Source organism: Argiope bruennichi, chromosome 7, assembly GCF_947563725.1.
Source record: "Argiope bruennichi chromosome 7, qqArgBrue1.1, whole genome shotgun sequence".
NCBI lineage: Eukaryota > Metazoa > Arthropoda > Arachnida > Araneae > Araneidae > Argiope > Argiope bruennichi.
The window spans coordinates 56,997,289-57,025,275 of NC_079157.1; the positions used below are offsets into that span (position 1 = coordinate 56,997,289).

The 27,987-nt window shown below is 26.4% G+C and overlaps 1 protein-coding gene across 1 annotated transcript; it reads right to left on the reverse strand.

Annotated features, from left to right (window-relative positions):
- Nucleotides 1–39: 39 nt before the first annotated feature.
- Nucleotides 40–27,837, reverse strand: LOC129976388 (FAS-associated factor 1-like). The gene is made up of 18 exons (XM_056089921.1): nt 27,674–27,837; nt 23,002–23,070; nt 15,204–15,492; nt 14,238–14,350; nt 14,032–14,117; nt 11,663–11,771; nt 11,182–11,268; nt 9,354–9,440; nt 8,882–8,999; nt 8,342–8,405; nt 8,178–8,256; nt 5,127–5,281; nt 4,781–4,917; nt 4,562–4,650; nt 3,941–4,021; nt 2,796–2,906; nt 1,673–1,888; nt 40–1,109 (listed from the first exon to the last, which is right to left on the reverse strand). The coding sequence occupies exons 1-18, from the start codon at nt 27,710–27,712 to the stop codon at nt 1,029–1,031; spliced, it is 2,010 nt and encodes a 669-aa protein (XP_055945896.1). The 5' UTR covers nt 27,713–27,837; the 3' UTR covers nt 40–1,028.
- Nucleotides 27,838–27,987: the final 150 nt, after the last annotated feature.

A 27,987-nucleotide genomic window follows, 5' to 3' on the forward strand; every position in this document is an offset into this window, starting at 1 on the left:
CTAATAGATTTAATGTGAAAGAAATCCATAAATGTAGTGTAAAAATTATGTACTAAATTTTATTCATCTCACTTAAAGCATTTTTGAGTTATCTGTGACACAGACCTAGGATAATAATGCCAAAAATATTTCTTTCGAACTTACGAAGGCCTAAAACCTGGATTTGTCAAAATCTCAAGTTTGTATTTTTTGATGATTACAAAACTTTCTCTACGCTTTGCATATGAGGAAGTAAAAATATGTAAATAAATTGAGCAGTTTATTAAAATAGGAGCCGCATAAAGTGCATAGATACCTAAATATCTAAATCTGTCATTAGATTGTCAATGTGTAAATTACTGTTATTTTCTTAAAGTCTTATAATAATGGAATGGAATAGTTTCCTAGAAGAAATAATGATAGTTATTTGATAATGGTCATTAACATAGTCATAAAAATTAAGCATTTTTAAACAAAAGGAGTACATATTTAAGTTAACTGTAGTAGTAGTTAACTGCTATACATAAATAATGGTTTGCAAATGCAAGAAAACATGTTTCTGTACAGATCATTTTTTATTTTTATTCCTATATTTTATTTCTACAGTAGCTGTATATTTTATACACATATTACAAAATGAGTGTAAGAAAGTTAGCCATTATGTTCTTAACTTAAAAATGAAGTCTACTCTTTCTTCAGATGGCTGCTAATTATCCTGTACATAATGAGCAGAACTATAAAAATCATTAATATTTCACAATGGAGAATAAAATAGATATTTTTTTTACAGAAAATATAAATTAGTTTACAAAATGAAAACAAAAATTACTTATCTATTTCGCCAGTTTTAGTGAGCAATTTATGAACTAAAATTTAGAAACCAATCAATGTGACTGAGAGAATACAGCAACAAATTTTTTTTTAATGTCGCCGTGGGTATCACAGGTAGAACTTAATTTTGCAGCAAGTAGCTATGGTTGTGTAGCCGCACTTCTCATTTCATACAAGGTACGAAACAAGCAAATATTAGTGATATATTAGAAATAAGTTCATCTCTCTTCCAATGTGAGTGTTTCTTTAGGATATAGTTTTAATTCTTCTAGTGTCTTAGTTTCATCTGTGGTGGTGAGCTGAAATATCAAAAGGATTTTCATTTTTTTAAAGAAATAACATATATGCATAAAAAATTATTACCAATTATTTTTCAAAGCAGGTAAATCATATCTGGATTTTATAAGGAGAAAAATAGATCTAATTATATATTAGTAATTACAATATGAAGCCATACAAAAGTGTGCTTCAAATGATCTATAAAACTGGTGTTTTGTAAATCAATTTAAAATTTGTTTTAACAGCATTTTATATAAATTTAATTAGTGGCTAAAATAAAAGAAAATGTATTACAGGAATAATAAAAGGGTGAAATATTGTCCACAAACATTTGTACTTAAATATACAATAATTGGATGATTTAAAAATCAAAATTTAATAAATGAAGCTTTGATACTAACAATTATACAAATATTGTTAATTTAATAATATTTGGATGGATAAATAAATCATACAATAATTGTACAAATATGTGTAATAATAATACAAATGATTTTGTACAATACTATCATTTGTATCATTATTACACACATACTACAATGTAAATTAAGAGCATTTAATTGTAAACTAAATAAATACTTACATCAATGCGAGGCCAACTAGCAAGTACTTTATATTGTTCAGAAGGATAACCTTCAGATGCAATGTACATTAATAACAGAGATAATGGTGTGTCTGCTGTAAAACTGCGGCCAATGGTACCCCCATTTGGTACCCTCACTCGAATGTGGCTCACAGGTTGAGTGCTATCGGAGGGTGGCTCTGGTGGTAACTGTTCAGCTAAAGATTTCCTCACAGCCTGAAAAATAATAAACAGGAGATTATCATTTAAAAAGGTCTATAGGATTTTAAACTTTAAAGCAATTAACACAACTGAATACAGTAATTTCTAAATTATAAATGATAGGCTTATATTCCCATTTGGAAAAATACTCTAAATAACAAAAATATATCTTAAATTGTTCAAGTCAATAAATGTACTACTGAAAATATTACGAAGTCTAAATATTATTAGAGACCTTTTCTCTATAAGTAATATTTTAGAGAATATTCTTAACTATTTAAAATCCACCAATCAACAGGTGGCATTTGTTTAATGTGAATGTTGGCTGACATAAAATAAGAGAATTCAGAACTTTTAAATATAATTAGTTTTAGTCACAGAAAATTTCTGATTCAATGTCAAGAATATTTCAATAATACTAATACAGACTATTAGAATTATAAGGTCATATAAAAATGTAAGCTTCATAATTTTTTCATATGTATATTTCTTGACTCAATGTATAATGCAATTTTTACACCATTTAAAAGATTTTGCAAACTGCACGTTTGATCTGTGAATTGAGTGGATACCATGTATATACTTTGAGACTTGTAATTTCTTCAGTTAGTGCATGCATGTATGAAAATGAACAGTAAAAAGAAAAAGCAGAAAGAAATTAAAACTAAGTGCAGTATTAAAGAAAATATTTTAAAATGTGCCCAGTTGGAATTTTGATGACTTATAAATTAAATGTAATCCAGAAAATGAGACTAATTATCATACACTTAGCATGTGAAAATATATTTTGATCATCTACTAATAAAATCATTTTTCCCTTAACAAGTTTGTAAGTCAAAATTCTTAAAATGATTCATCAACGATTAGCGATCCTAAAAAGAAAAGTTTTCTAATAACTAGACTGCTAATTTTTAGGGCTTACATCCTTTATAGCTTCTTCATGTTGTCTAATCTGTTCTAGCTGTTCTTCTTTCATTAATTTTTCTTCTTCTTGCTTCATTTTTTCTTCAAATTCTTGTCTTCGAGCTTCTTCCTAGCATTTAAAAAAAAATGGAAAGATTCACATTTTTAGAATATAGAATTCATCAATAAATTCCTTCAATTGTTCATGTTAACAATGCAATGAACTATTATTTTTATATAATACTGTCATTATTCTAATTTCAATTATGTAATATGTTTTCAAAATAAATAATGTAATAGTTTTCCAACTCAGTAAATCATAAAATGAGCAGGAATATCATAATTATGCTATGAATCAAATAAAAATTTAATTTTTAATTAAAAAACATTTTCAACATTTCTAAAAAAAATCATAGCAATTAATATACAGGAACAATAATTTTTAGAGGTTGAGGACATTTATTACAAATTAATCAAATATAATCTAAAGATATAAACACTACATATGAAATGGAAATAGAGAGACTTTTTAAAACATACTTATTCTCATTTTGATTTTAATGAATAATTAAGTAGCATTTACAAAATAAAACCTAATATCATATTTATTTAAAACTGAAAATGATAATACTGACATAAATACATTTATTTTTCTCCAAAATATTAATAAACACTCTGTCAAATGGACACAGTTTTTAAATCATATTCCAGCAAATATAAGAATCATGTTATAAATCTGGAATTTCTTAATAAAAAATTTTCTAGGTTAAACAAATGCATATAGTAAGTATACAATTTAATAACTTTTACAATTTTTAGAAAAGAATTAATATTTTGGTTTAAATTTAAGGATTTCTTTTTTTCTACGACAGGTGATGGTTTAATTAAATAGTGTTTTATGCCATCTAACACTCATGAAATAGGTTACTAATGTGAAATATTACTATCTTAAAGCTGACATGAAATATTGTCAGCTTTAATAGCTAACAATAATCTACTGAAAAAACAATAAATATTTTATTAAATTTGAAATTCTACAATCGACATTACAAAAGCTGAGCAGAATTACATAGTGTTTTTCAAAGAATTTCCAATTAAAGGATTTTTAATAAAAAACAATATTTAATCTTTTAAATCAATTTAATCTTAATATTAATTATTTACCTTTGCTCTATCAGCAAGAAGAGATGCTTCATATGCAAGATCCTGTTCTCGTTTAACCATTTCTCGAGCTTCTCGTTCACTCTGAAGTACAAAAAAATGCATAATAGATATTAGTAATACCCTCAAATATCATATCAATTTATAAAGAAAGAACAAAAATTTTTTCTAAAAGCTATAATATTTTATGAAAAAAAAGTTATAAAATTCAAAAAAGAAAAAAAAAAATTACTAGATATTTTGTAATGGTAATTATTACAAGAATCATATATCTCTTACAATAAATAAAAGCACCTTTCAATTGATATAAATAAAAACATTCTTGACAAATAAAATTATAAAAAGAACTTTCACTTTTAAGATGCAATTATACCAGATTAAAGGAATACAATTTTATAATTAAGTATATTCTAATCTACTTCTAAAGTTTGATATACCAAATAATCTAACATTTGCAGAAAAACTGTGCATATCTTCTTAGAATTGTCAAATATTTTTCTGCAATACTGCCATTATGTAGTACAAGGATAAAAAAATGAAAAGTAATTGTGAAAATAGTGGGGGGAAAAAAATAACACAATCTGCAGAAATTTATTGAATAATACAAGCAATTAGATAACTTACTTCTTCCCAAATTTCCGACTGGATTTCACTATTAAAAACCTCAACAGCATTAATTAATCGAGTCATGAGATCATCTAAGCCAACATTACCTTCAAGAAAAGAATATAATGAATAATGTAGAATGGGAACACCACAAAACATAAACTAAACAAAAATACATATAAAAAACACAAACGGCTATCTAATATACAGGAAGAGAATAACAATAATTATACTTACCAGGAATCACAGTTAAAATTTCTGGAGTAGATCTCACTTTGGTTACAATTATAAATGCAGGTAAACTATTTAAACCCAGATTTTTCACTGTGTGTGCTGCTCCCATGCCCAAATGCTGAGACAGTATAGCCAGTAAACTAATAATACAAATATTAAAATTTATGATTCAATTATTGCAAATGTTAACTCTTTCTAAAAAATAGGAGACCCATTTTCAAAGAGAGATAATTAAGTTATTACATTTGATATGAGGAAATTACAGACTAAGAAAAAACTTATAAAAGGATTATTAAATTTAGTATATTAAAACAATTTTATTTTAAAATTTCACAAAAATATTACTTACAATGTTTTATTGGATTCAAAGGTCAGATCCCAAGCCCAAGTAACGAAATTTAATGTAAGGTAACTAACAACTGTTTCAGAGCATAAAAGCTGTGTGCAGAAAACATTAGTCAAGACACTTGCATCATGATGCAAATATATTGCTAATGGACGCCTCTGAAATGAAAATAAACAAATATGAATGTTACAAAATCAAATTATCAGAAAACTGGAATAAGTAATAAAATATAGGGTGTGACCCTTTCATTCCTCCTCAAAATTAAATGCATTAAAAAGCTACTATAAAACAATAATATAAATAGTAAGATATCTGAATTAAAATTAATTTTCACAAATGCCGGATTCTGGTAATTACCAGAAGTTATTTGATTTGATAAATGTTATTATCTATGTGATGTTGATAAAAGCAACTAATGGAATTAATTACAAATGTTACTACACATATCAACTAGCATTCAGGTAATTTTCTTTGAACAGATGTTTCCAATTTGATAGTCATATCTTGTCTGAGCTATGGAAATTATATTTCATACAATTCTCTTTTTCTACATAAAACAACAATTAGATGAGGTTCTGTGGGAAGGAAGAATCAATTACTACTGTTTTGTTCTAATTTTTCTCAAGATAGATCCTTATGTTGGGACACAAATGCATAGGTAATCAATACTGTATCATTATTTTCAAATATTCCTTGAATATGTGAATGGAGCATTCCTGTTGCAAATTCAAGTAAATATAGATCAGTTATGGTGATCCCAAAGAAATGCTGAATTAATTCCCATGTTGGCTAACTACCCAACAAAGATGATTAGTCCTTGAATAGTCGGTAGGCAAATGTGTGAATCATTACACAAGTCTGCAAATTATGTGTGTATATGTGTGCAATTAAAAAAAAAACAAAACAAAAAAAACTAATCATAATATTCAGTAATGATTCCAAAAATGAAATCCACTTTTTCTATACAACAAAATTTTTTTTCTCAAAACAACTACACATATTGGAGGAAATAATGAATTCAAATCAAAGATCTATAACAATTTAGATGATATGAATTGATAAAAAAAAAGTTTAAATTCATTCTTTTCCATACAGAAATATTTGAAAATTTAAATGATATTCCATCTTCTCCCATACATGACTTTCTATTTCCCTTATGTTATGACGAAATCTTTTAACTTGCTACTCTTTAACTGCATTTAAATTTTCAGCTCAGATGCAAACAGGGAAAATGAATTTTTCATTCTTATCCAATTCAGGTCTTGAACTTGCCTTTAAATTTGCTTTGAACTATTCAAAAATTATTTGAAATATTATCCTTTTTTTTTGGTAAACATTTATCAAATAATTTTATAATGTCTAATTTCCTAGTTATATAATGTCTAATTTTTCTAGTTTTAAAATGTCTATTTTTTCTAGTTTAGTAATAATTCCAAGTTTAACTTTGAATTGTCTTAATCATTAAAAAAAAAATTGAATAAAAACTGCCAAGTTTCCTTGTAGATTAAAGTCGTAGAGATTTTTTCAGGATGCCATATCTCCATGTGCAATCATAGGCTTTTTCGATATTGAAGAAGATGTCCACCATGTTTTTCCTCTGCAAAAAAGCAGAACGAATATCGTTTTCTAAACTTAAAATATTGTCTAAAGTTGATCTTCCCTTTCTAAAACCACTTCACCACTTCTTCAGACAGAAATAAGCACTTGAACACTATATAAGTACTTTTAAGGGCCTTACATAAAGATCACTAAATATAAGCAATTCTTATAGAACTTTTAATGATGCTATGCAACCTTACATAAATATATAATAATTACAGAAATCTGTTAATAAATATATAATAATTACAGAAATCTGTTAATAAATATATAATAATTACAGAAATCTGAAGTTATCAATATCTGCAGTTTTCTCATTAATGTACATTACTCTTGGTTCCAATGCAAGAACAAAGTGATCAATAGAAAGGATGCTGAAATCTCTAGTTTGAAAACATTACAGCATAATAATACTTTAGTTCTGTTTCATCTATGCATAATTTATTCTTAATAGCAGCCATAATGTACATAATAAAATATCCATAACAGCATTAGTGTAAAAGATAGTTAAAAATATATGTAAAAAAATTTATCATGAAAAATTAGTATCATTGACAAACCTTTTATTTAATACAGTAAAAATAGTTTTTATGCAAAACTATACTAAAAATTAATGTGGGAAAACTTTTTTACTAAAGATTTGAAAATCCCTTTCTTAGTAAGCTTCTTCTGAGGAAGTAACTTGCCAAATTTAGAAACTCTATGTCCAATGCTCTGTTCTGTAGAACACTTCGAAGTTTTCCTTTTCTCTTCTTTCTTTCTCGTAGCAAACATAAATCTTTCAAAATATTTTTCTTTGTGCATGTTGTAACATTTTCCCTTTTCCCTCACATTCTAACTGCATGCAGACCTCCAGATGTGGATCTTTTTCACTAAGGGAATCATCATCGTGACTATATCAAGGTGGGAAAACAGATGTAGCCCATCATTTCAAATAGATCTATCATATTTTCATGGGAGAGGAAAGCCAAAACATCCAGATGCTAAACTCCCCCCCCCCCTTAAAAGAGACTCCTCAAGTCATCAGGAAAAGGTCAATAACCATCAACCGTTGTCATTAAATATCAGGTGCACTTCAAAATATCAATTAAATATTAAACTCAGCTTTTAGCTGTGATTGTGATTTATTCTCCAATTTGATTGAGAAACAATTTCATGATTGATTGATTCATTATTGATTTTTGTAAATAATATTCACTTAAATGAGAACAAGTTTTTTTTTTTTTTTTTGTAAATATATAAGGCTGTAAAATAAAGAATTATTTTGTTAAGCTACTCTCTTATTTGATCGGTCTTTATCAATGTCATTTCATGCATATTAATGACAAAATTTACAGATAATACAATACTCTATAAAAATCCACATATTAAAATATATGCAATTAGGTATCTTATATCTTTATTTAATAAAAATGTAAGAATAAAAAGTGCCCAAAAACTCTTTAAAGCATTTACCTCTTTTGCAGGTTGATAGCATGCTGCTTGAAGTGCATCAGCTAGTGTGCCTTGGAAAGATGGATGGCAAGCGCCATACCTAAATAACAAAAATTTCTTATTTCAGTTCACTAGTAGAAAATAATGAAAATAATATTAAGCAAATAGACCACTTTTTTTTTTACCTGTTTTCAAATTCTTTTTCAAAACTAGAAATAGCAACCACTTCATCACTTACATCTTCAGGCACTGTTGGGGAAAAAACATTAATAATGTTAATATCAACAAAATTGTTAAATACAAAATAATCGTTATGAAATCAAGCTCTGTTGAGGCTAAAAAATAATCTTAAATTTGTCATCATAAAAAAAGTAAAAATGAAAATATTTATTCTGCCTTTATTAGTACTAAAATTTTATATTATTTTACATTTCTATTTATTATTATTTATTCTACTTATTATTATGCTATAAAATATTCCATTTATTCTAACATATTTAGCCTTGAGAAGAAAACAGAAAATTTCATAGGGCTTTTACTCAAAATGCTAAATATGACTAATAAAATAAAGTGAGATTTTACATGGTGAGAGAAAATATAAAAAAGAAAATGATAGTAAAATTCTTAAAAAATGCTCAGTGTAGAAGAGCTACATGCAAATCATAAAAATAATTTTTCTAATGAGAGGTAGGGAAGGTGAGACTTAAGTTCAAAAAAGGGCATACTAAGAGGTTGTATTCTTTTAGATGAACTTGCTTGAAACATATCATCATCAACACCAAAGCAATCTGCAGCATCTTCAAAGTCATTATCACTTTCACTGGATGCAAGGTCAACAACCAACTAAAATAGAAAATAAAAAGAATATTGCAAGATAAAATACAGGATCCATGAGAAAATATCATCTGTTAAAAGTCCTAAAAAATTTGATATACACTTCAAATTCATGAAAATTCACAGAAGAAAAACTTCCAAATATAATTTCATCCTTATTAATCTGAACATAGATTTCTCTCATTAAGCTAATTAATATTGAACTTTACATAGTTTATAATGAAATTCTCTGTAACATATGTTAATGGCATTGAACAAAAAATCTATAAAAAAAAAATTACAATTCGGGTTTTTTTTTTTTTTTTTTTTAGCTATCAATAAATTTTTTAAAACAATTATATAGAAGCATATTAAAATTTAAACCTGTTTCTTGGATTTAGGAGCCCCCTCTTCTCTACTCAATATCAATTCCAGTACTGTGTCTGGCAGATCCAGGGCTGCAAGTTTTGTCTAAAAAAATAATATATTGCAGAATAAACATTAGAACTAATAAAAAATATTAAATTATTGTTTCAACTAAAATTGTAAATAAGTAACTACAATACTATTATGTTTATACGTATACTCTTACTAATTGTAAGGATATACGAAAAAAAAAGATTCATGATAAAGAGTAAGCAATAATGCCTTTAAAATTCGAATTAATCATTCACAAATATTATGAACTTGTCACCTCTGGTGATCAGTTAGTTCATGGAGAGTGCTGATTATATTTACTTTCAAATAAACTCAAATTGAGTTCATAATTCTGCTAAATGTCAGATATTAAAGCTTGTTATTTTAATTGTATTGGTTAAGTTCTGCTTATTGATTACATTAACTTTTCTAATGAAGACTACCTTAAAACATCATAGTACTATTAGAAATATAAATATAACGTTCATTTATCATCTAAATTTCAAGGTACTGTAACTCACATTCACAATAAACAACACAGATATTACACATAATCTTCTTTAACATTCAAAAATAAAAGAAAAATAGTATAATAATAATAATTTTTAATAATACAATGAAAATGGCTTGAATTTCTGAAGAACAATTCAATCTATTAATGGAAATTAGGAAAAAAAATGTTAAAAAATTGTAAAAACTTCTAGTAAAAATTTAAATAATTATTAATTTGATACTATTAAAATGAGAATTTTTTAAATTTTCAAACAATGTAAAATAAACTTTTGTGCAATTATATTTTCAGAAGTTATGGTTTGAAAAACGTCAAAATTCAGCTTAATTTTTAATTGATTGAAATTTTTTTAAAAATCACTGTGAGGCGCACATTTTTTTCCTTTAAAGTACATATGTTGTGAATTTATTAACATAGGCCAAACAATCTAGCTTATAGAGCACCAAAACACACAAATAAACTATCATCTTTATTATCAGTATATATATATATTTTTTATTTTCAAAATGCAAATAAATGTATACTTTTTCTCTTCAGACTGCAACAGTCATCATATCTTTTTTTATTATTATTATAACCAGCAACAAATCTTTTCTTTCATTCTAATCATCTTCTTAATTTATATTTAATCTTCTAATTTCCTTCATGGTTTTAGCAGAAAAAAAATGATAAATGATGACCTCTATTTCTGTCTTTCACAGTAATTTTTACTAGACACAAGGTGAGAAATACTAGCTGAAGCAACTTAATCTACTACTTAATAAGTAATCTAAAATTCTCTGTAGCTGTAATGGGTAATTTAAGCTTTACACTAACAAACAAATTTAAGCTTTACACTAATTTAAGCTTTAAACATTTATATAGAACCACTCTTATTGGGTTATTCATGAAACTAAAATCAATTGGTCAAAACAATTCATACCAATAAGATAATGAACTTTATTTGAATAATGGACATACACATATCATGGAACAGGTGTGTGTGTGTGGGGGGGATTCTTGATTCCAATAAGATTATAGGTCTAAAATAATTTTATAGTGACTTGTACAGTAAAGAAAAAGACACAATTTAAGAAACAGCCAGAAAAAGAAAATTTTTACGCAATGATAAAAACATATGAGGGGACCGAGGAAGTGATTTCTTAACTTTTTATTCTGATTTTAAGAAAGTAGAAATTTCAGATACTCGTGAAATTCATTGATTAGAGTAAATATGAAGACCCAAACTGAGAAAATTAGTAAACAAGAAAATAATTAATAAATTAGTTCTACAATGGAACATACATTTTCATCTTTTAAAGAATCAGGCCAGCCAACCCAATGCTGGAACCGAACAGGAATGTTTGTTACATCACGCAAACCTAACTTGACCTAAAACAAGGAAGAAATTCTTCATTAACATTTTTAATAACTTCAAAATTGGAATCATAAACAGTGTAGAATGAAAAAAATGAAAATGAGACTTTATACTGTATTCTTAAGGTTAAAAATCAAACTGCTAATTTATATATTTTAACGTTTCAATTGCATATACTTCAATTCTTTCTCAAGACAACAGGAAAGTTAAAATATGCTCATCATAAAATTACAAAGAAATTTGACTATTTTTTAAAAAGAAATTTTACAAAATAAGATAATGAGAGCTTTGAAACAAATAATAAAAAAAATGCTCAACTAAAATAAATAACAGGCAAATACAATTACTATGATTTCAACTTTCAGAATTCTAAGCAGAGAAGGAAATGAAATAAATATTATTACTTACATCTAAAACTGTCTTGGACCCAGGGAACTGAAGAGTGTAATCTTTATTATTTGTAGTATCAATTATGTGAAGTTTGTAGTTTTTATTCATACGATTACTGAAGTTTATCCTATAAAAAGAAAAAAACTTTCATATAGATAACGAGAAAAGAAAGCTTGCATGAATTTCATAGAACTTATTGCTCAAAAATCCATGTCAAATATTAAACAGTTTTCTCATCTATTAACTTAAATAGTGGAAATAATGTCAAAAAATGACCTGAAATTTGAATTAATTTTTATTTCTTGAAGTCAAAATAAAACACTGTTCATAATCTTTATTTCTCTGTTCCTCTGATTCCTTATTAAAAACTTATAACTTTGAACGGGCAATTCTTGTGTGTTTATATATATATATATATATATATATATATATATATATATATGTAACATTATTTGTTGTGAAGCATGAAGCAGTTTGAAGTCAGTGAAGATACTTTTAATTTTTGTGACGTCGTTTTATTTCATTTTGAAGAAGCAAGCATATGTACAAGCGATGAGCACACAGAACAACACAGAAAAGGAATGAGGGAAAAGCTCTTGGACATTTTATCCCTGATCTTATAAAACCTATGATTTTGATAGGGAAAATATTTCTTTACAGTGCTACTATATTACGAGATTTCGATAGGGATTTTCATTACATGCGCAGAGAAGGTAGGGGAAACACAGGGAGATTTTAAAAAAGAATTTGCCTGATCAGCGGTATTTTATCTCTTCATGCATAGTGTGTAAAAGTTAGTTTTAGCTGATTCAACAGTTTAACAAAGCTTCTCTTGAATTAATTAAGTAGATACAGTGGAATTGGATCACGAAATAAGAGAATATTTTAGAATGAAGTTGCTATGGGTTAAATTAAGATAAAATCTTGAAAATTAATTAAATTGAAATTAGAGTTAAAATATCATTACATATATATATATTTCCTGAAAAGACGTGAATTTACACACACACAAAAATAATAATAATTAACTAAGCACTGTAATAAAGCACTGTATTTAATCCAAATAGTTTTCATAGTTATATGCCTTACCTTATATCTCTATAATAATTGAATAATTTTTTAAAGAATGTATTTCATTTATGGACTTTATTGCCACGCAATATAATCACAAACAGTTATGAAGTCTTACTTCTTTAAAAAAAAAAAAAAAAATTAACATACTAGTTTGGAATTGCACTATTCATTTTAAAATTTTACAGTAGAAGTGTAGTACTTAAAGGAATTAGAGAGGTGAAGGGTATTATTTATTACAATTACATAATTACAACAGGTATTATTTTTTAGAATTATTAAAAATAATTCTTTATTACCATTTTTAATTCAAAGCTTCATTGCTATACTTGTTTTAGATCCAGTTTCTCTTCTATCAAATTCTGAATTAGTCAAGTTTTACTGTACCACCACCTTTATTATCTGTTTTTGAAATGATTCTGGACAAATTTATTCAAAAAATCATATTTTTAGAAAAATTTAATATTTTGTTTACAAGCTCCTAATTTAGAACAGTAGTAAAAAGAGTGGCAAATAATAATTTGCAGAATTTTAAATCTGGAATAAGGTATGGGAAAAATAAATATGCATATATTTCTTTATTTCCAGACTAATGTTTTTTGAATTGTCAAAATACTTTACTTTTCAGTAAAATCTTTCATGATACTTCCTTATTAAAAATGCACAGTAAAAAAAAGATATTATTTTATCTTATTAGTATTTATGCTTGTTTGCAAATGCATTAAAATTAATCGAGAAATTGGCCCTAAGCTTCACTTTTCAAATCACAAAGGTTTAAAGAAACTAATATATAAAATTCAAAAATAAAATTTAAAAAAGTGAAGACCATCTTGCAAATAAGAAGGGCAAATTTACAAATACCACACTTCATGGAGGTGGGAGCAAAAAGATAAAGCAGCATAACCAATGATAGTACTTATTCACAAGCACAGTGGCTAATTTATTTTCTGAAATGAGAAGAGATTGTTTCTTAATTTATAACAATTATTCAGCATACTGGATGAACTTATTTGAGATAGTATGAAAACCATCATATGAATCCATAAATGATAAGAATTAAATTATTGCAATCATATATATATAAATATAAAGTAAAACAGAGTATTTCTACTACCACTTAACAAGAATTTTGGAACTGAATCTTAATAATGCTTTCAAACAAAATTCTTAAAATTCAATTTTTTAAGATATCAAATAAATTCTTTAATTCAAGGAAATATTTCATTTTATTAGCACTTTCAGTAAAGATTTTTGGGATTTTTTTTAGTTACCTTTAAATAGATATGAAATAGTTAAAAATTAAAAGAAATAATTACCCTTCTACTGGAGTTAGATTAACATGGTCTGGCGCAACGAGGAATAAATGTGTACGCTGAGGTAATTGTAAAGACGACAATACTGTCTGTAAAGCAAAGAAAATAAATCTATTACAGTTATTTGTAAGTATTAGTCCAATCATGAGCAAATAAATATATCCATATATAAAGTTAAAAACATGCCATCATAAATAATATAAACTTACATCATCTGTGATATGAGTTTCATAGCCATTAATGTGATTTTGCTTCCAACCACAAAGTTCCTGCCGACAAGGTGGAACTCCCAATTCAGAATGTAAAGCTGTTTTAATTGCAGCTACAAACATGGAAAAAAAACATTAAATGTATAGAGAAATTTAAAGGGATTTCAAGCATAATATTTTATAATTAGCATTAAAATTCAATAATCAGTCAAAACTATTTTATTGATTCCATATTACAAAGAGAGAGAGAAAGAGAATCTAAAACTTTGCAACAAATCTTAATTTTTTTTTTAAATTAATGAATAACAGATTATTATTTAGTGATTTCTTTAATTCAAATATCAGCTCTAAATATGCCAATTTGAAAACATTAAAAAATTAAACTTAATAACCCTTAAAAAATCTCACACCAAAATAAAAACAAAATTCAAATATTTTCAAAGTGGTATAATATAGTATAGACATCTGTTTTTGGACAAATTTCATTCTCATGTGTCTAATTTGTGCAAAAAAAAAAATCCAGTTTTTAAAGAGATCAATGAATAAAAATTATTATACCTTATGTTCAACATGCAAATATAGTTAAACAAAAAAAAAATTTAGTTTCTTTGATATTCATTTCTTTTAGTGCAATAAGCATCTATTAACTCTATGAGGCCACACCGTCCCGTACGACAGGGCCCGACTCAGGCATTTGGGGACAGTTAAATGTGTTTAAATGAGTGCTCATTGAGAAATATCTTTCACCCCTTAAACTGATTTAACCATCCCAAGGGCCTGAGTCAGGCCCCTGTCGAACAGGGCGATATTGGAGGTCAGGGCTCATAGGGTTAAAAGTAATAATTAATGATAATAAAATTCTCTCTTGAAAATTAGAATAAATTTATAATTAATATTTAAATTTATAATTATATATTAATTTTAATACAGATTTATAATGAGCATGTTCTGCCTCCATATACTAACCCACTGTTTCTGAATCAGGTACTTCAAGGGGGACCATATTTTCTTTATACTGAACTGAAAAATTTAACAGCCGTGCGGCTAACTGAACTTCATCCACAGGTATTGGTACAGAATGAGGAGATTTGGTATTCCTGCTTGTACTCTGTATTTCTTCTTCAATTAGTAATGGTGGTGGTGGCGGTGGTGGTGCAATGCCACTTGCACCCTCTACTATCTCCATTGGAAGTTCAGCTTCTCTTTCAGATGGCAATGTTTGGGACTCTTCCGGCATAAAAGAATTGATAGCATCCTATGAATAATAAATATTTATAATAATGTTTAAAGCACTATCAAATAGCAGTTCAAGCAATTTAAAGCTCACAGAAATTCATATTGAAAAGTATTTTACACCAAATAATATAAGCATTTAAAACATTAATACAATCTTATAATTGTATGCATATAAAAAGTTGGTGTTTGATTATTTTTATTGCCTTCAGGTTTACTTGGACATTTCCAAATTCACAAAATTCATTATGTGCAAGATGCCAAGATGGTTGACAACAGTTTGCATTTTTTGGTGATTGATTGTGGGGTCATAAAAATAACAAGCGCTAAATTTTTTAAAAGACATTTTATTTCATTTCAAAAATTCTTATTGCTGCAAGAACTTAAATCTAATAATACAATAAAAAAGTTGTCAAACATGCTTATTTAAAAATTTATTAAAAATAGAGGGAGAAATTGTTCAGAAATAAAGTTTATATCAATAAATAGTTCTTTTTATTAGCAAAGCATAATCAAAACGTTTTTATACAATAATATGATCCAAAATTGAAAATATTAAAATTTTGATTGGTATTTAATTACAAATTGATGTATATTGAAAAACATATTCTTACCCTGTTCTGGCACAGAATATTAAAATGTTTGAAATATAATGAAAAAATATCATGAATGGGATTAATTGGTGGTCTGAATACGACATGGATTTTTCTTTACGTCCTCACACAGAGGCAATATCCCCCATAACCATTTGAAGAAACTGCCTGTCTATAGCTATCAATTCACAAGGAAAATCTTCAGAGATAAGTAGATTTCATGAAAGTAACATAACTATGGATATCTTAAGCTTATTAAACAAAAAAAATTGGAAAATGTTTCATCATATCAAATGAAATAGCTCAGAGTAGCATCTACAGGCTTCACATTTATAGAGATGTTGTATATTTTAGACATGGGCAGGTTTTCTGCTGGAATTACACTTTCCATACACAGAAGTGAGAGTTATTACTAAGCACAGAGTGTTCTTATATGAGGTCAGACATCTTTATTGATCCATTCAAAAACGAATTTGAATGCTACACAAAATTATGAATTAATACCTTAAGGATATGAGGGAAATATCGATGGATTGATTTTGTCAAAAATGCCATTTTTATGAATTTAGAAGAAATCCAATGAATTAAAAAATTGGGGTATTTTATATATAAAGTAATCCTACAAAGGAGGTCATATTCCACCAGTTCTGCAAGGAAACAAGATGTAACTTTTCCAGTAATTTTTTGGCTTTCAAAGTGAAAAGTTTTTTAAAGAAAAAATACAAATTGGTGTCCATTTTTGTGACCACTGTGGAAAATGCTAGAAAGGTTTAATTAGTACCTACTACCCAAAATGCGACTGCCAAATTTTTCAGCTCTAAGTTAATCAGTACATCTGTGAAGTGTTTTGTATAATTCTTTCTTCATGGATTTCTACAATTTATAAATATATGTTGTATATAAATAGAATCATATAATCATGAGTACGTTTATTCCAGTATTACTTCTACAAATCAAGAACAATTTTGATGAATTTAGTATGTGTTCCTCAAAGATCAACTACAAATATTGCAGAGATAAATCAATTTTACCACATTCAGAATAGATATTTAACTTTTCAGGATATTAATATTCCCAATAGTTGGATACAAGTCTTTTTAAATACAATAAAATAATAAGTTAGTAGACATGAAATGAAACTTCCAAGTTTAAAACTTTTTTTTAAAACTTAAGATAGTATAGGATGAAACTGTTTCTAACGAATTTCTTAGAATGATACTACTTTTATGATATGTTTGCACACATAAGCTGCAACAATTTTGACGAAATTCAGCAAACACATTTCTTATTATTCAGTTAAAAATACTGAAATGAAATATGAGTCCTAATTCATATCCATGTTTTTTGTTAGAGGTAAATCATTAAAAGATAACAAATTTCAATGAAATTTAATGGCATCAAATTAGAATGAAACTTCCCAAAAAGTAAACTGTTCTAAAATTAGTCTGAAACTATAATAAGAATATGAAGTGTAAAATACTGCATAATCAAATGAAATTATAATACTTTTATTTAGTAAATTATTATATTAGAATTTTAGAAATATTTTATCAGCGAAACAATATTATTCAATGCTATTATATATTTATAGCACTGTTCTATTCCCCTGTCTTCCACAAAAAAAAAGAAAAAACAATTCAGTTAATTACATGTAATTAGTTATGATTTAATGACAGCCTAATTTATTTTATTAGTAAAAAAAATTATAAATAAGAATGTTCAAGAAACAGTTCTTTTTAATATTATCTTAATTTTTAAACCTTTAAAAATTATCTTAATCTTTTATTTATAACCTAGTAAAATGATAAATCAGATCATTTAGACCTTAATTTTTTAACTACAACAGGTGGCCATCATTTCTGCAGTCCAAATTTCCTAGACTTTTCCCTGATATTTCCTGGTTTTTTAAAGAAATTTTTCGGACTTTTTTCGGGTGTGTTTAATATCCTCATAATGATGTCATTTCATTTTATTTCCTTTAATTAGTGCAAAATACATTTTTAACTGTATTTCAAAAATTATTTTCCTCTTTTAAATAAAATTAATATAAAATAAAATTTCATACTCAGAAAAAAACCTCCCCATCATTTTTCACTTATTAAATTACAGATATACTTCAATTATGTAACTCCCCCCCCCCATCTTTTGCAAATATACCAATAAACACTAGAAGATACATACCCATCTAGACCTATACTGATTTTTAGCCAAGCAGTCATATCTCCGAAATTTGTCAAATTTACTCACAAAAATTGCAATACAAAAACATAAGGGACATTCTGCGGCCAAAAGAAAATTACAAAAACATATGCACATTGGCAGAGTGCTTAGGAATAAAACGATTTGTTTTCTTTCAGTGGGTTTTTCCCTATCTATATTGTGTACAAACACACAAAACAGAACTGAACAATCATTTTATGGACTGAAAAAAAAAATCATTACAAATACAAAATGAGGTATCTGCATCAAAATAAGAAAAATTCTTCAATAATATTAAAATTTCATTGACTTTTAGTCTACCAACTATCATTAAAAAAAAAAAAATGCCTGAATAATGGCTGATGCTTAACTTGTAAAATAAAGTGGGAAATTATTCCTTATCATCAATTTCTTTTCTTTATTGTATAAAAAGAAAAATAATTCAGAAGTATAAATTAACACACACATGAATGAATTTTGTAAATTTTTGTGGCTAACAGTTTCATATACATCACACTGTATAAGAAAAATGCAGCCTTCTTTTTCAAACATTTTTTGAAAAGATTACAAGAGGCATGTGTATCTATAATACATTAAACAAATAAATTTCATATGTTTAACATTATTTTAAAATTATAGAATTGCATGGTTGAATGTAAGGAAAATCAACACACACAATATATATATATATATATATATATATATATATATATATATATATGAGCAATGATGTCTATAACGACCATCCATATGAAAAATTTAATAATAACTCCATATTCATACTGTTTCAAAATAAGCACACACAAAAAAAGATGTTTTAAAGAAAATATTAGTGATAACGTTTGATACTTCATAATGAAACAAAAAGATCTCCAAGAAGTGAAAAAAAGTAATTACTGTAATTAAAATAAAGTGTTTCAAAATTATAATAAAGAGTCAATATTTTACATCCAGTTTAAATAGTTTTGAATGTTAATATTCAGAATTCATACTTTTGCTTTGTAATATGCAGTATGATAGATTTGGCATTTGAAGGAAAAAAATAGCTATAAATTATATATATATATATATATATTCTTTTGAATAAAAGAAATCCATTAGAGTTTAAAATCATAACAGTAACAGGAGTTCAACTTCAGTTAGGCTGTCTTTTCCCAATGAACGCAAAACTGTTTTTGTTAATTACATTGATAACTTAACGTTCTAAAAAAAAGCAAACAAAAATTTTGGGAGAAAATTATATATATAAATTTTCTCCCAAAATATTTGCTCGCTTTTTTTTAAATTAACAAATAACAATACCATCAAATTATCTATATATAATTGCAATACTATAAATAATGCAAAAGGAATAAATACATTTTTTAAAAATAAATATATAGAATATAAAAGTAAGGCAGATAATAAACTCGCCAATAGATCTAAAACAGCCAGTACAATTTGAAATAGAATCCATTATAAGCAAAAGTTGTTTTTCAGAATCTAATGAATTTCCCAAAATAGCACTGGCAATACTATGTACTCGAAACTTCAATCACTCAGAAATCTAAATATTGTTATGAATCTGTAATGTTGCTTCTTATAGGAAAGACAGTTTTATGGTCATAGATGCAAATTGGATGTTCGATTAATGACCCTTGGGCTTGGCAACAAAATGGATATTAGAATCTTCAAGAATTTTGGCAAAAGGACCAATAGGAGAGGATTTATGCTAGATTTTCAAGAACCTTCTCCATCCTGCTCTGGAAGCTATAAAAAGTAGGCTGTCCAAATTGAAGTCAGTCATATAGTGAGTCAATTACGAATTAGTCGGATCAGTCCAGTGAAGTGCAAGCGTTGAGTGGAGCTCAAGCAATTACAGGATTGAGAATTGGTACCATGTGGCAGATTTTGGAGAACAAATATTGAAGCAGCATTGAGGCGTGTGTGGAGTAGGCAATCATACAATTGTGAGTGGCAGTTAGATACAGATAAAGTGAGGGGACAATGGAGAATAGCAGGCATTTGGAGATACCTTAGTAAGTAGTTACGAGGATTCCCTCCTTCACTTGTGTGCTGTGGTTGTTGATTACTACTTGTGGGCTGCTGTTTGTTCTAAGTGTGCTGCTATGTAATCTTGGCTGTGTTTTGTCGTCCGCATATTCGTGTTTTCATGTTAATAAAAATTATTTTTTATTGAGGCCTGTTGATTGTGTCAACATACATTCACTACAGAGAGCTCATTCAAGTTTAGGTGAAATTTCCATAACAATATAAATCTACCGCATCTCGGCACATGGCTAGAAACATGACCTCTAGTTTTAGATTACATGTAAATTTCCAATTTTTATTAGTTGCCAATGACATTCTATTTATGAAAAAATAACAGAATTATCATGTTCAATAAGAATTAATGATTTATAAAAAAATAAAATCCAGTTTTATAATAAATTTCCCTGACTTTTCTTTGATTATTCCCGATCTCCCAGAATTCCCTGTTTCCAAGTTGGCTGACCACACTGTACAAGAGAATCTTTTAAACATGTTTGTTGCAATGATTAATAGCCTTTTTTTAATATGATTATAGCTATTAATAGCTATAGCCATGCAATTCATAGAAACTTCTATAGACTATTAAGCCAGAAACTGAATAATATGCAAACCACCCCTATCCTCAACTTGGAGGGATGAACCGTTCAGAAAGGGTCTAGATGATTCCGAGACACTTTTACAGTACATTTACTTGTTAAAACAGTCAAACCTTACTTTTTTTGGTTTTTATTTTATTTATATTTTTTTATTGTTGGTCAAAGCTTATTTATTACATTTAAACATATATAAGTTATGAAAATTATTTTTTATCCTATTCTAATAATTGTTATTTTAAACTTTTAATTCAAGGCCTAATACTCATTAAATATATTCAGTTCAATTCAATCCATGAACATGCTTTTAAAATGTCTATTTATTCAGCAACTTTTTAATATGTACTGCTGGGCACTCCCCAAACCAGTTCTTGGGAATAACTTGCAGTTCGCAGACCACCAATTGGAAAAAAATTTATCTAATTACCTTCTTTACCATCACTTAATTGTAATAGGGAAGAGGTAATCTAAAAATTAAAAATCAATCAGATATGAATCACAAGTGAGTTATGTAGCAGTCAATGTATTAACCAGAAATAATCACAAAGCTAGCTCATGCAAAAAAAAAAAAAAAAAAAAAAAAAAATCTGGATAATTTTTTTATATGCTTCTAGAACTTGTTTATATTTTGGGCCACCATTAACATAAATGTGATAAAAATATAGAAATGTGAAATAACATTGAAATTCATTAACCATATCTTGCAATCTATAAGCAACAAATAAATGATATCAAAAATACATACTTTGATTACCTAACCTTTTCTAGAGCCATGGGAAGTATGCTTCCCACCAAATTTATCAATCTTTGTATGAAATTATGTAGGTTGGCATAAGTTCTGACAAATTTTTTATTAAATCAGAAACTTAGATGCTTCAGTTCTTTATTTCAGACAAAATGATGTATCTTGATTTGTTACTTAATTATTAATTAACCAAATTTTTAAACCAAATTAAATAACCTTTTCTTATTCTAATTTCAAACCTAAAAATATTTTAACATAATATGATTAGAAAAAAATGGCCCTTTAAAGGGTTAAAATTAAAGCACAAGCATAAAATTCCATATTTTAGAGGCAAAAAAGTAAAATCTTAAAATTGCCAAACATATAACGCGGAAATTGCAAATTTTATTGTATAATGTAATTTCCAAATAGCTTCAAATATTTGTGCCACCATGCAGTTTTATAACATACATTCTGCAATCCATACTGTTATATGTATCCTCTACTTCCTATCATTATAATCTTTCTCCTTTAACAATTCATGAATTTTGCCGTTATTTAATAATTACTGATTAATAGGTGCTTTATAAGAAAGATTTTATCTTTTATGGAATATATATATATTTAGTTTTTCAGATCATTATATGAAATAAATTTCACCCATGCTTAAATTTAAATATGAATCAATATTATATATACTTTTAAGATAAATTGAGACTTCAACTGCTGTGCCCCATCACTACTTAAGATTTAAAACCAGCAACTATTAGTGTAATATATATATAAGAAAAGAAAAAAAAAAAAAAAAAAAGGAAAATATTGAAAATAATTTCAAACAGATTTCATACAAATGCAAGATGTGCAATTAAAACAATCTTTCCAAGTAATAAATTTTTAAAAAGCTATATTAAAAAGTACATTAATATTTATATTAAATAATGAAAATGATTCATTTTAAGACAAATTTTATTCCATATTTCATAGCGACATATATTTTAAAATTCAATAATATATAGTGTCAAAACCATATATTAAAAAACTTAATAGGAGGATAAAGGCTATGAATTACTATCTTGGCTATACTTTTCATCAGCATTATTTGAAATTTTTTATAAATGCTGTATTTTTTTAGAAGTGGATTTATTAATCATGGTCAGGTTGGTTAACACAAAAATGAACCAGCATCCTTTCTCTTGCAAATATCTTCAAAAAGGAAACCTACACTAAAAACTTAGATTCCTGATGTGTATAAATTTGACAATAGAAACAGAATATTCCTCTTTATCATTAACTTTAAGATCATAAATCAAATAAGATAAAACATTCTTTTAATTCCAACTTTTTCTCCTTATTCAAAACTTAACATAAAGAAAAAGGTATTTATAACTTACCAATAAGTTCCAGTTGGTAGCTTCCAAGTACATAATACATTCTCCAACATCTTCAATCCCAGTACAAGACTAGATTTAAAAGAAAAAGTTGCATTGTTTTTTACTGATAAAATACATTTCTAAAAATGGGTTGTATTAGAAAAGTAAACAAATTATATATAATCTAATTTAAATCCTAAATAATTTCCTAATTTTTATCTTAAAATTAACCCATGTTTTTCATTCTAAAATTTTATCTTATTTCCTGATCCAAATCACTCTTTTCATTTATTTCTAACATGTGGTCTAAAAAATTGAAAACCACTACAATTCCCATGCTCTAAGTGAAGGATGAAAATCCCTCTCCTCACTCTCAAAGATACCCAAGATTTCCTCTCCTAAATTGGCATGTGTCAAAGAAATCCTTCAAAAAATCTTTCAGTAAAGTACTAAGAAAATAATTCCCCACACTTTTTTCTTGTGTTTTGGTGTGAACAGACGTGTTTTCCCTTTCGTCCCCATGTACAAACCATGCACACCTGTGAAAAAAATAGCTTGATGTTTAAAACCAAATTTGTCTTTTTTTCTGGAAACGCATCTGCAAAATTATATTACACACATGCATAAATTCATATGAAATGAATGCATTAGTAGTTAGGTGAAGATCTGACATTAAAGAAGTATTATTTTAATTGTCTTCATAAATTCTGTTTATTGAGAACATTAAATCTTTCAAACGGAAAACCAATTTCATAACATCATATAGCTATTGAAAATATAAATGTTTGGCTCATCTATTTCCTACATTTCGTGATATTATAACTTTTCATTTCACTTGTAAACTACAAAGATATATTAAACAATAATCTTTCCTTCCTAGTTTTCCCACAATCGAAGAAAATTACAGAAACATGTATTTCATGAAACAATAATGGTTTGTATAAATGGTTTGAATCTTAGGGCAATAATTAATCTATTGTTGGAAATAAGACAACATAATAATAATAATTAATATTTTTAAATAGAATAAATTTTTAAAATGCCAAAATTTTGGAAAAATTTGCACCACTATTAAATTGTTACAGTTGCAAAATCAATTTGTTAAACTTGGAAATGATGTAAAATTCATTTTTGTGCAATAATACTTTGTCAAGGAAAGTGGAAATGTCAAAATTGAGCTTATTTTTAATTAGTCAACATTCTAATTAAACTTTGCTAATTTAAAAATTGCTCTGGTGATTTGTAAATTTTAGAAATAAATATTTTAAACATACTTTTTACAAATTTTATCTTGTTTTGTTTTTAAAGTATATTTCTAAACACATAATAAAAGAGGGCAAGGAGATATTATTACATATAACAAATTGTAACAATATTTAATTGCAACAAATTTACAAAAAAAATTTTTAAAAAATCATTTCAATAAATTGTAGCTATTATTTATCTTAAATTATTTTTAAACTCTTTTTTAACTTCACAAATATCAAACTCAGTGCTTACGTACTATTATAGAATTTTTAAAGATGTAAATATAATATATTACCATTTAATATTCAAAAAGTTGTTAGTAACAGCAATTCACATTAAAATACTTAACAATTTAAATTTTCAGACATACATTTTAGATCAATTTAATCAAATCACATTCATTTTATAAGCATTTAAATTTTCTTACTTTTTTATTTTAAATAATTTTTTTAAAAATAAAATTGAAAACTTGATACTTTTATATGTAGTACCATATTATTTTGGTAAATTCTTTAGAAATTTATGGAATTACAAAACATTTTAAATGATAAAAGTGTGTGTCTTATGTTTCTTTGTTGGAACTTTCTTCAGGGTGAAACTAAAAATCTGTTGAATATAAAGATACTAACTTTGGAATATATAGAGAGGACTTAATTATCAATAGAGAAAATAGACAATTGCGTAGAAAAGCCAAATAATTTAAGAGGAGGGAGAAGATCTTTTGAATAGTTTAAGTCCTATCATCTGATGGTTTATTGTTATGGAACTATCCAGTAGACTTTTTTAAAAATTATTAAATGGTAATCCAGTTCTCACCATATAATATTAAGCAAAATATCAGAAGTTATTAGACAAATTGCTTGAACAATATGTTCAACTCATCTGGTTTCAATTTGTTTATACACTATTTTTTTAAAGAATTCCCATGCAAAAAAACCTAACCAAATTCTGAAAGTTTTGTGGCAAGATAATTGGGAGCAGTCTTGAATTCAAATTTATAGGAAATGTCATGTTCAGAAAAGTGTGAACACCTCCATGATATTGTGGTTTAGCACCATCTGGTTGGAAGAAACCCAGTAGAATTTGTTAAACAGCAGTCACTTTATTATTAAAACTAAAACAAAACATACAATAGAATTAAATTTAACTAATTAAAAAATAAACCAAAACTAAATCTTTACTAATAAAAGCCATTGAAGGTATTTATTTATTTGCTTTCGTGCTGATTGCAGATTACTGTATATGTGTGGTTGAAATGTTTTAAGGCACAAAATATATTGGGTAAGTTTCCAATCCATCAAGGAGCAGTCAATTACATTCTAATGAGTAGTTCTGTAACTATGCCATAACTTTTGGATACTTTTAAGCTGATCAACCAGTATTTTGAGAAAAAAAAAAAAAAGTACATATTTATGGTACCTACACAAACAAATCATTTCAATTTTAGATTAACAGAGTAAGTTTCTACACTAATATGTTGAATAAATTTCTATAAGCTATACATAAATATAACTTTATTTGTATGAGATTTAGCCATATCAGGCTTCTTGACAATACACTAAATTCACTAGAAGTCATCCCTCATAAAAATTTGCCTAAATAATACAAATTACATTTCAGCTAATTTTTTTTTATTTCTTTCTCTTTTTCTGCAGTACAATACTATTTTGATCAAAATATCCATTTAATAAATACACAAAGTATCGTTCTAATACAAAATGAAACATTGTTCTTATTTGAAACTTGTATCTATATCAAACTAAACATTATCTTTTCACTAGCAAATGTTATTTAATATTACTATCAGATATTAACCAGGCTAGTTGCACAATTACAAATTTTATCTGCCCTTTATGCTTTAAATGCACAAAAGAGAAAAAAATATTTTTCAAGTTCCTGCTTGGAAAGAGATACAGCTACTTTCCAATTTAGAATAATAATTATAATAATAAAATGCAGTTGCAATCTAAAGATTTGAAAAAATTAAAAAAGAACACTAAGTATTTTTTTAAAATATGAAATATGTATGTCAGCTAGTCAAACATCAACATTTGCAAACTTCATAAAAGGAAACTACCTCAAATAAGATAAAAATTATAATTCATGGCATTTAAATTCTAAATTCATTTTTTAAATTCTAAAAAGCAAGATACTATACATTCTTATAACTGATCCAGTTCTTGTTTTGTTATAATCAAATATGTATTTGAATCATGTTTGTAAATTTTTGATGACTGGCAAATGCATTCACTAATTAAGCTGATTTTTTTTTTATAAATTAATATAAGTAAAAATACTGTTTGCAAAAAGAGATTGTGAATATTGCAATTACATTAAATGCATATTCCTTTTATAAACCTGAAAGTTACAGATATTACTTAGTATTAGAAAGGGTAGAAATTTTCATATAGTGCTTTAATAAAATCAAATTCCTATAATATTAAAATTATGTCTGTAGAATAATTTAGTAATAGAAAATCTTTATTAATTGTACGCTACATGTAAAATTTAATATTAATTGCATGATAATGATGAATATCAGTTATGAAAGTGTCAGATAGTGCGAGATGTTAGTCATTTTCTTTGGGGTGGGGGACTTTGATGTCTGATTAATAATACACAAGTATAAAAAAGTTAAAGATGGAAATAGGTGTATAGTTTTTTTTTTATTTCATCTAGTGCATTAACAAAACAAATTAAAAATTATTTTATGATTTCTGTTTTTTGAAATGTAAATCTTTCAGTTCCAGCATCATTTACAAGCAAATAACAAAAAGAAAATATTTCATCAGACTTTAGTGATATTAAAAACTTTTTAAAATATATATATAAACACATAAAAGATGTTAAAAATTATCTGAAATCATAAATATTTTGAGAAAATAAGAAATAACTTCTGATTTGAACATGTAAAAATTATATAAAAAATCCAGCATTCCTTTTCATTTTTTTCAAAAAATTCAAATGGATCAATGCTTGTTTATTAAAACAATAATTCAGCTTATTAAAACAATAATTGCTTTAAAAATACATCTGAAACCATAAAGCAATCAATCTGTTATACATAATAAGAAATTAATTCAAATTCCTTATTAATAACTAATTTAAGACAATTGTAAGCTTAGTTTATTTTACATAGCTTTCGAATCATTATCGGAATCAATTACATACTTAATAAAGAAACATCTTTTGTTTCAAAAGCATTTTTGAGGGAAAATATAAGAGTAAAATAAGAATTTAATAACATTTTCAAAATCAAAGAAAAAAATGCTTCGTATTTTAATGAATAGCCGATGGATTAATTTAATTTTCGTCAACTATGTAAGTATACTAAGAATCCACTCGGGCATTACATAAACAACAGGCACGTTTCTTATCAAAATAATGTATCTTTTTATTCCAATATTTTGATTGAATAAACAAGAAATATAATATTTCAACAAACCTGAAAGTCTGCTAAAATTTGCATTTTGTTTTCTTCCATTGTTCATTAATTAAATTGGAAAGAGAATAAAATCAATTTTTAATTGGTTATTTCTCAGATGACACAAGACGAGCAGTCTGCATTACAGTTGATTTACCTAAACTATAGCGACATCTACAAAGAACCTTCTATAGCAGAAAATGTTTACAGTAATATTTTTGTTGATTTTTTTTTCTTAACAAAGTGCAAGTCATGTAGTGCAATTCGAATGTACTAGAAATATTCTAATATGCATGCATAACCAGTTTCATAATTATAATTGCTTTTTTAATGAA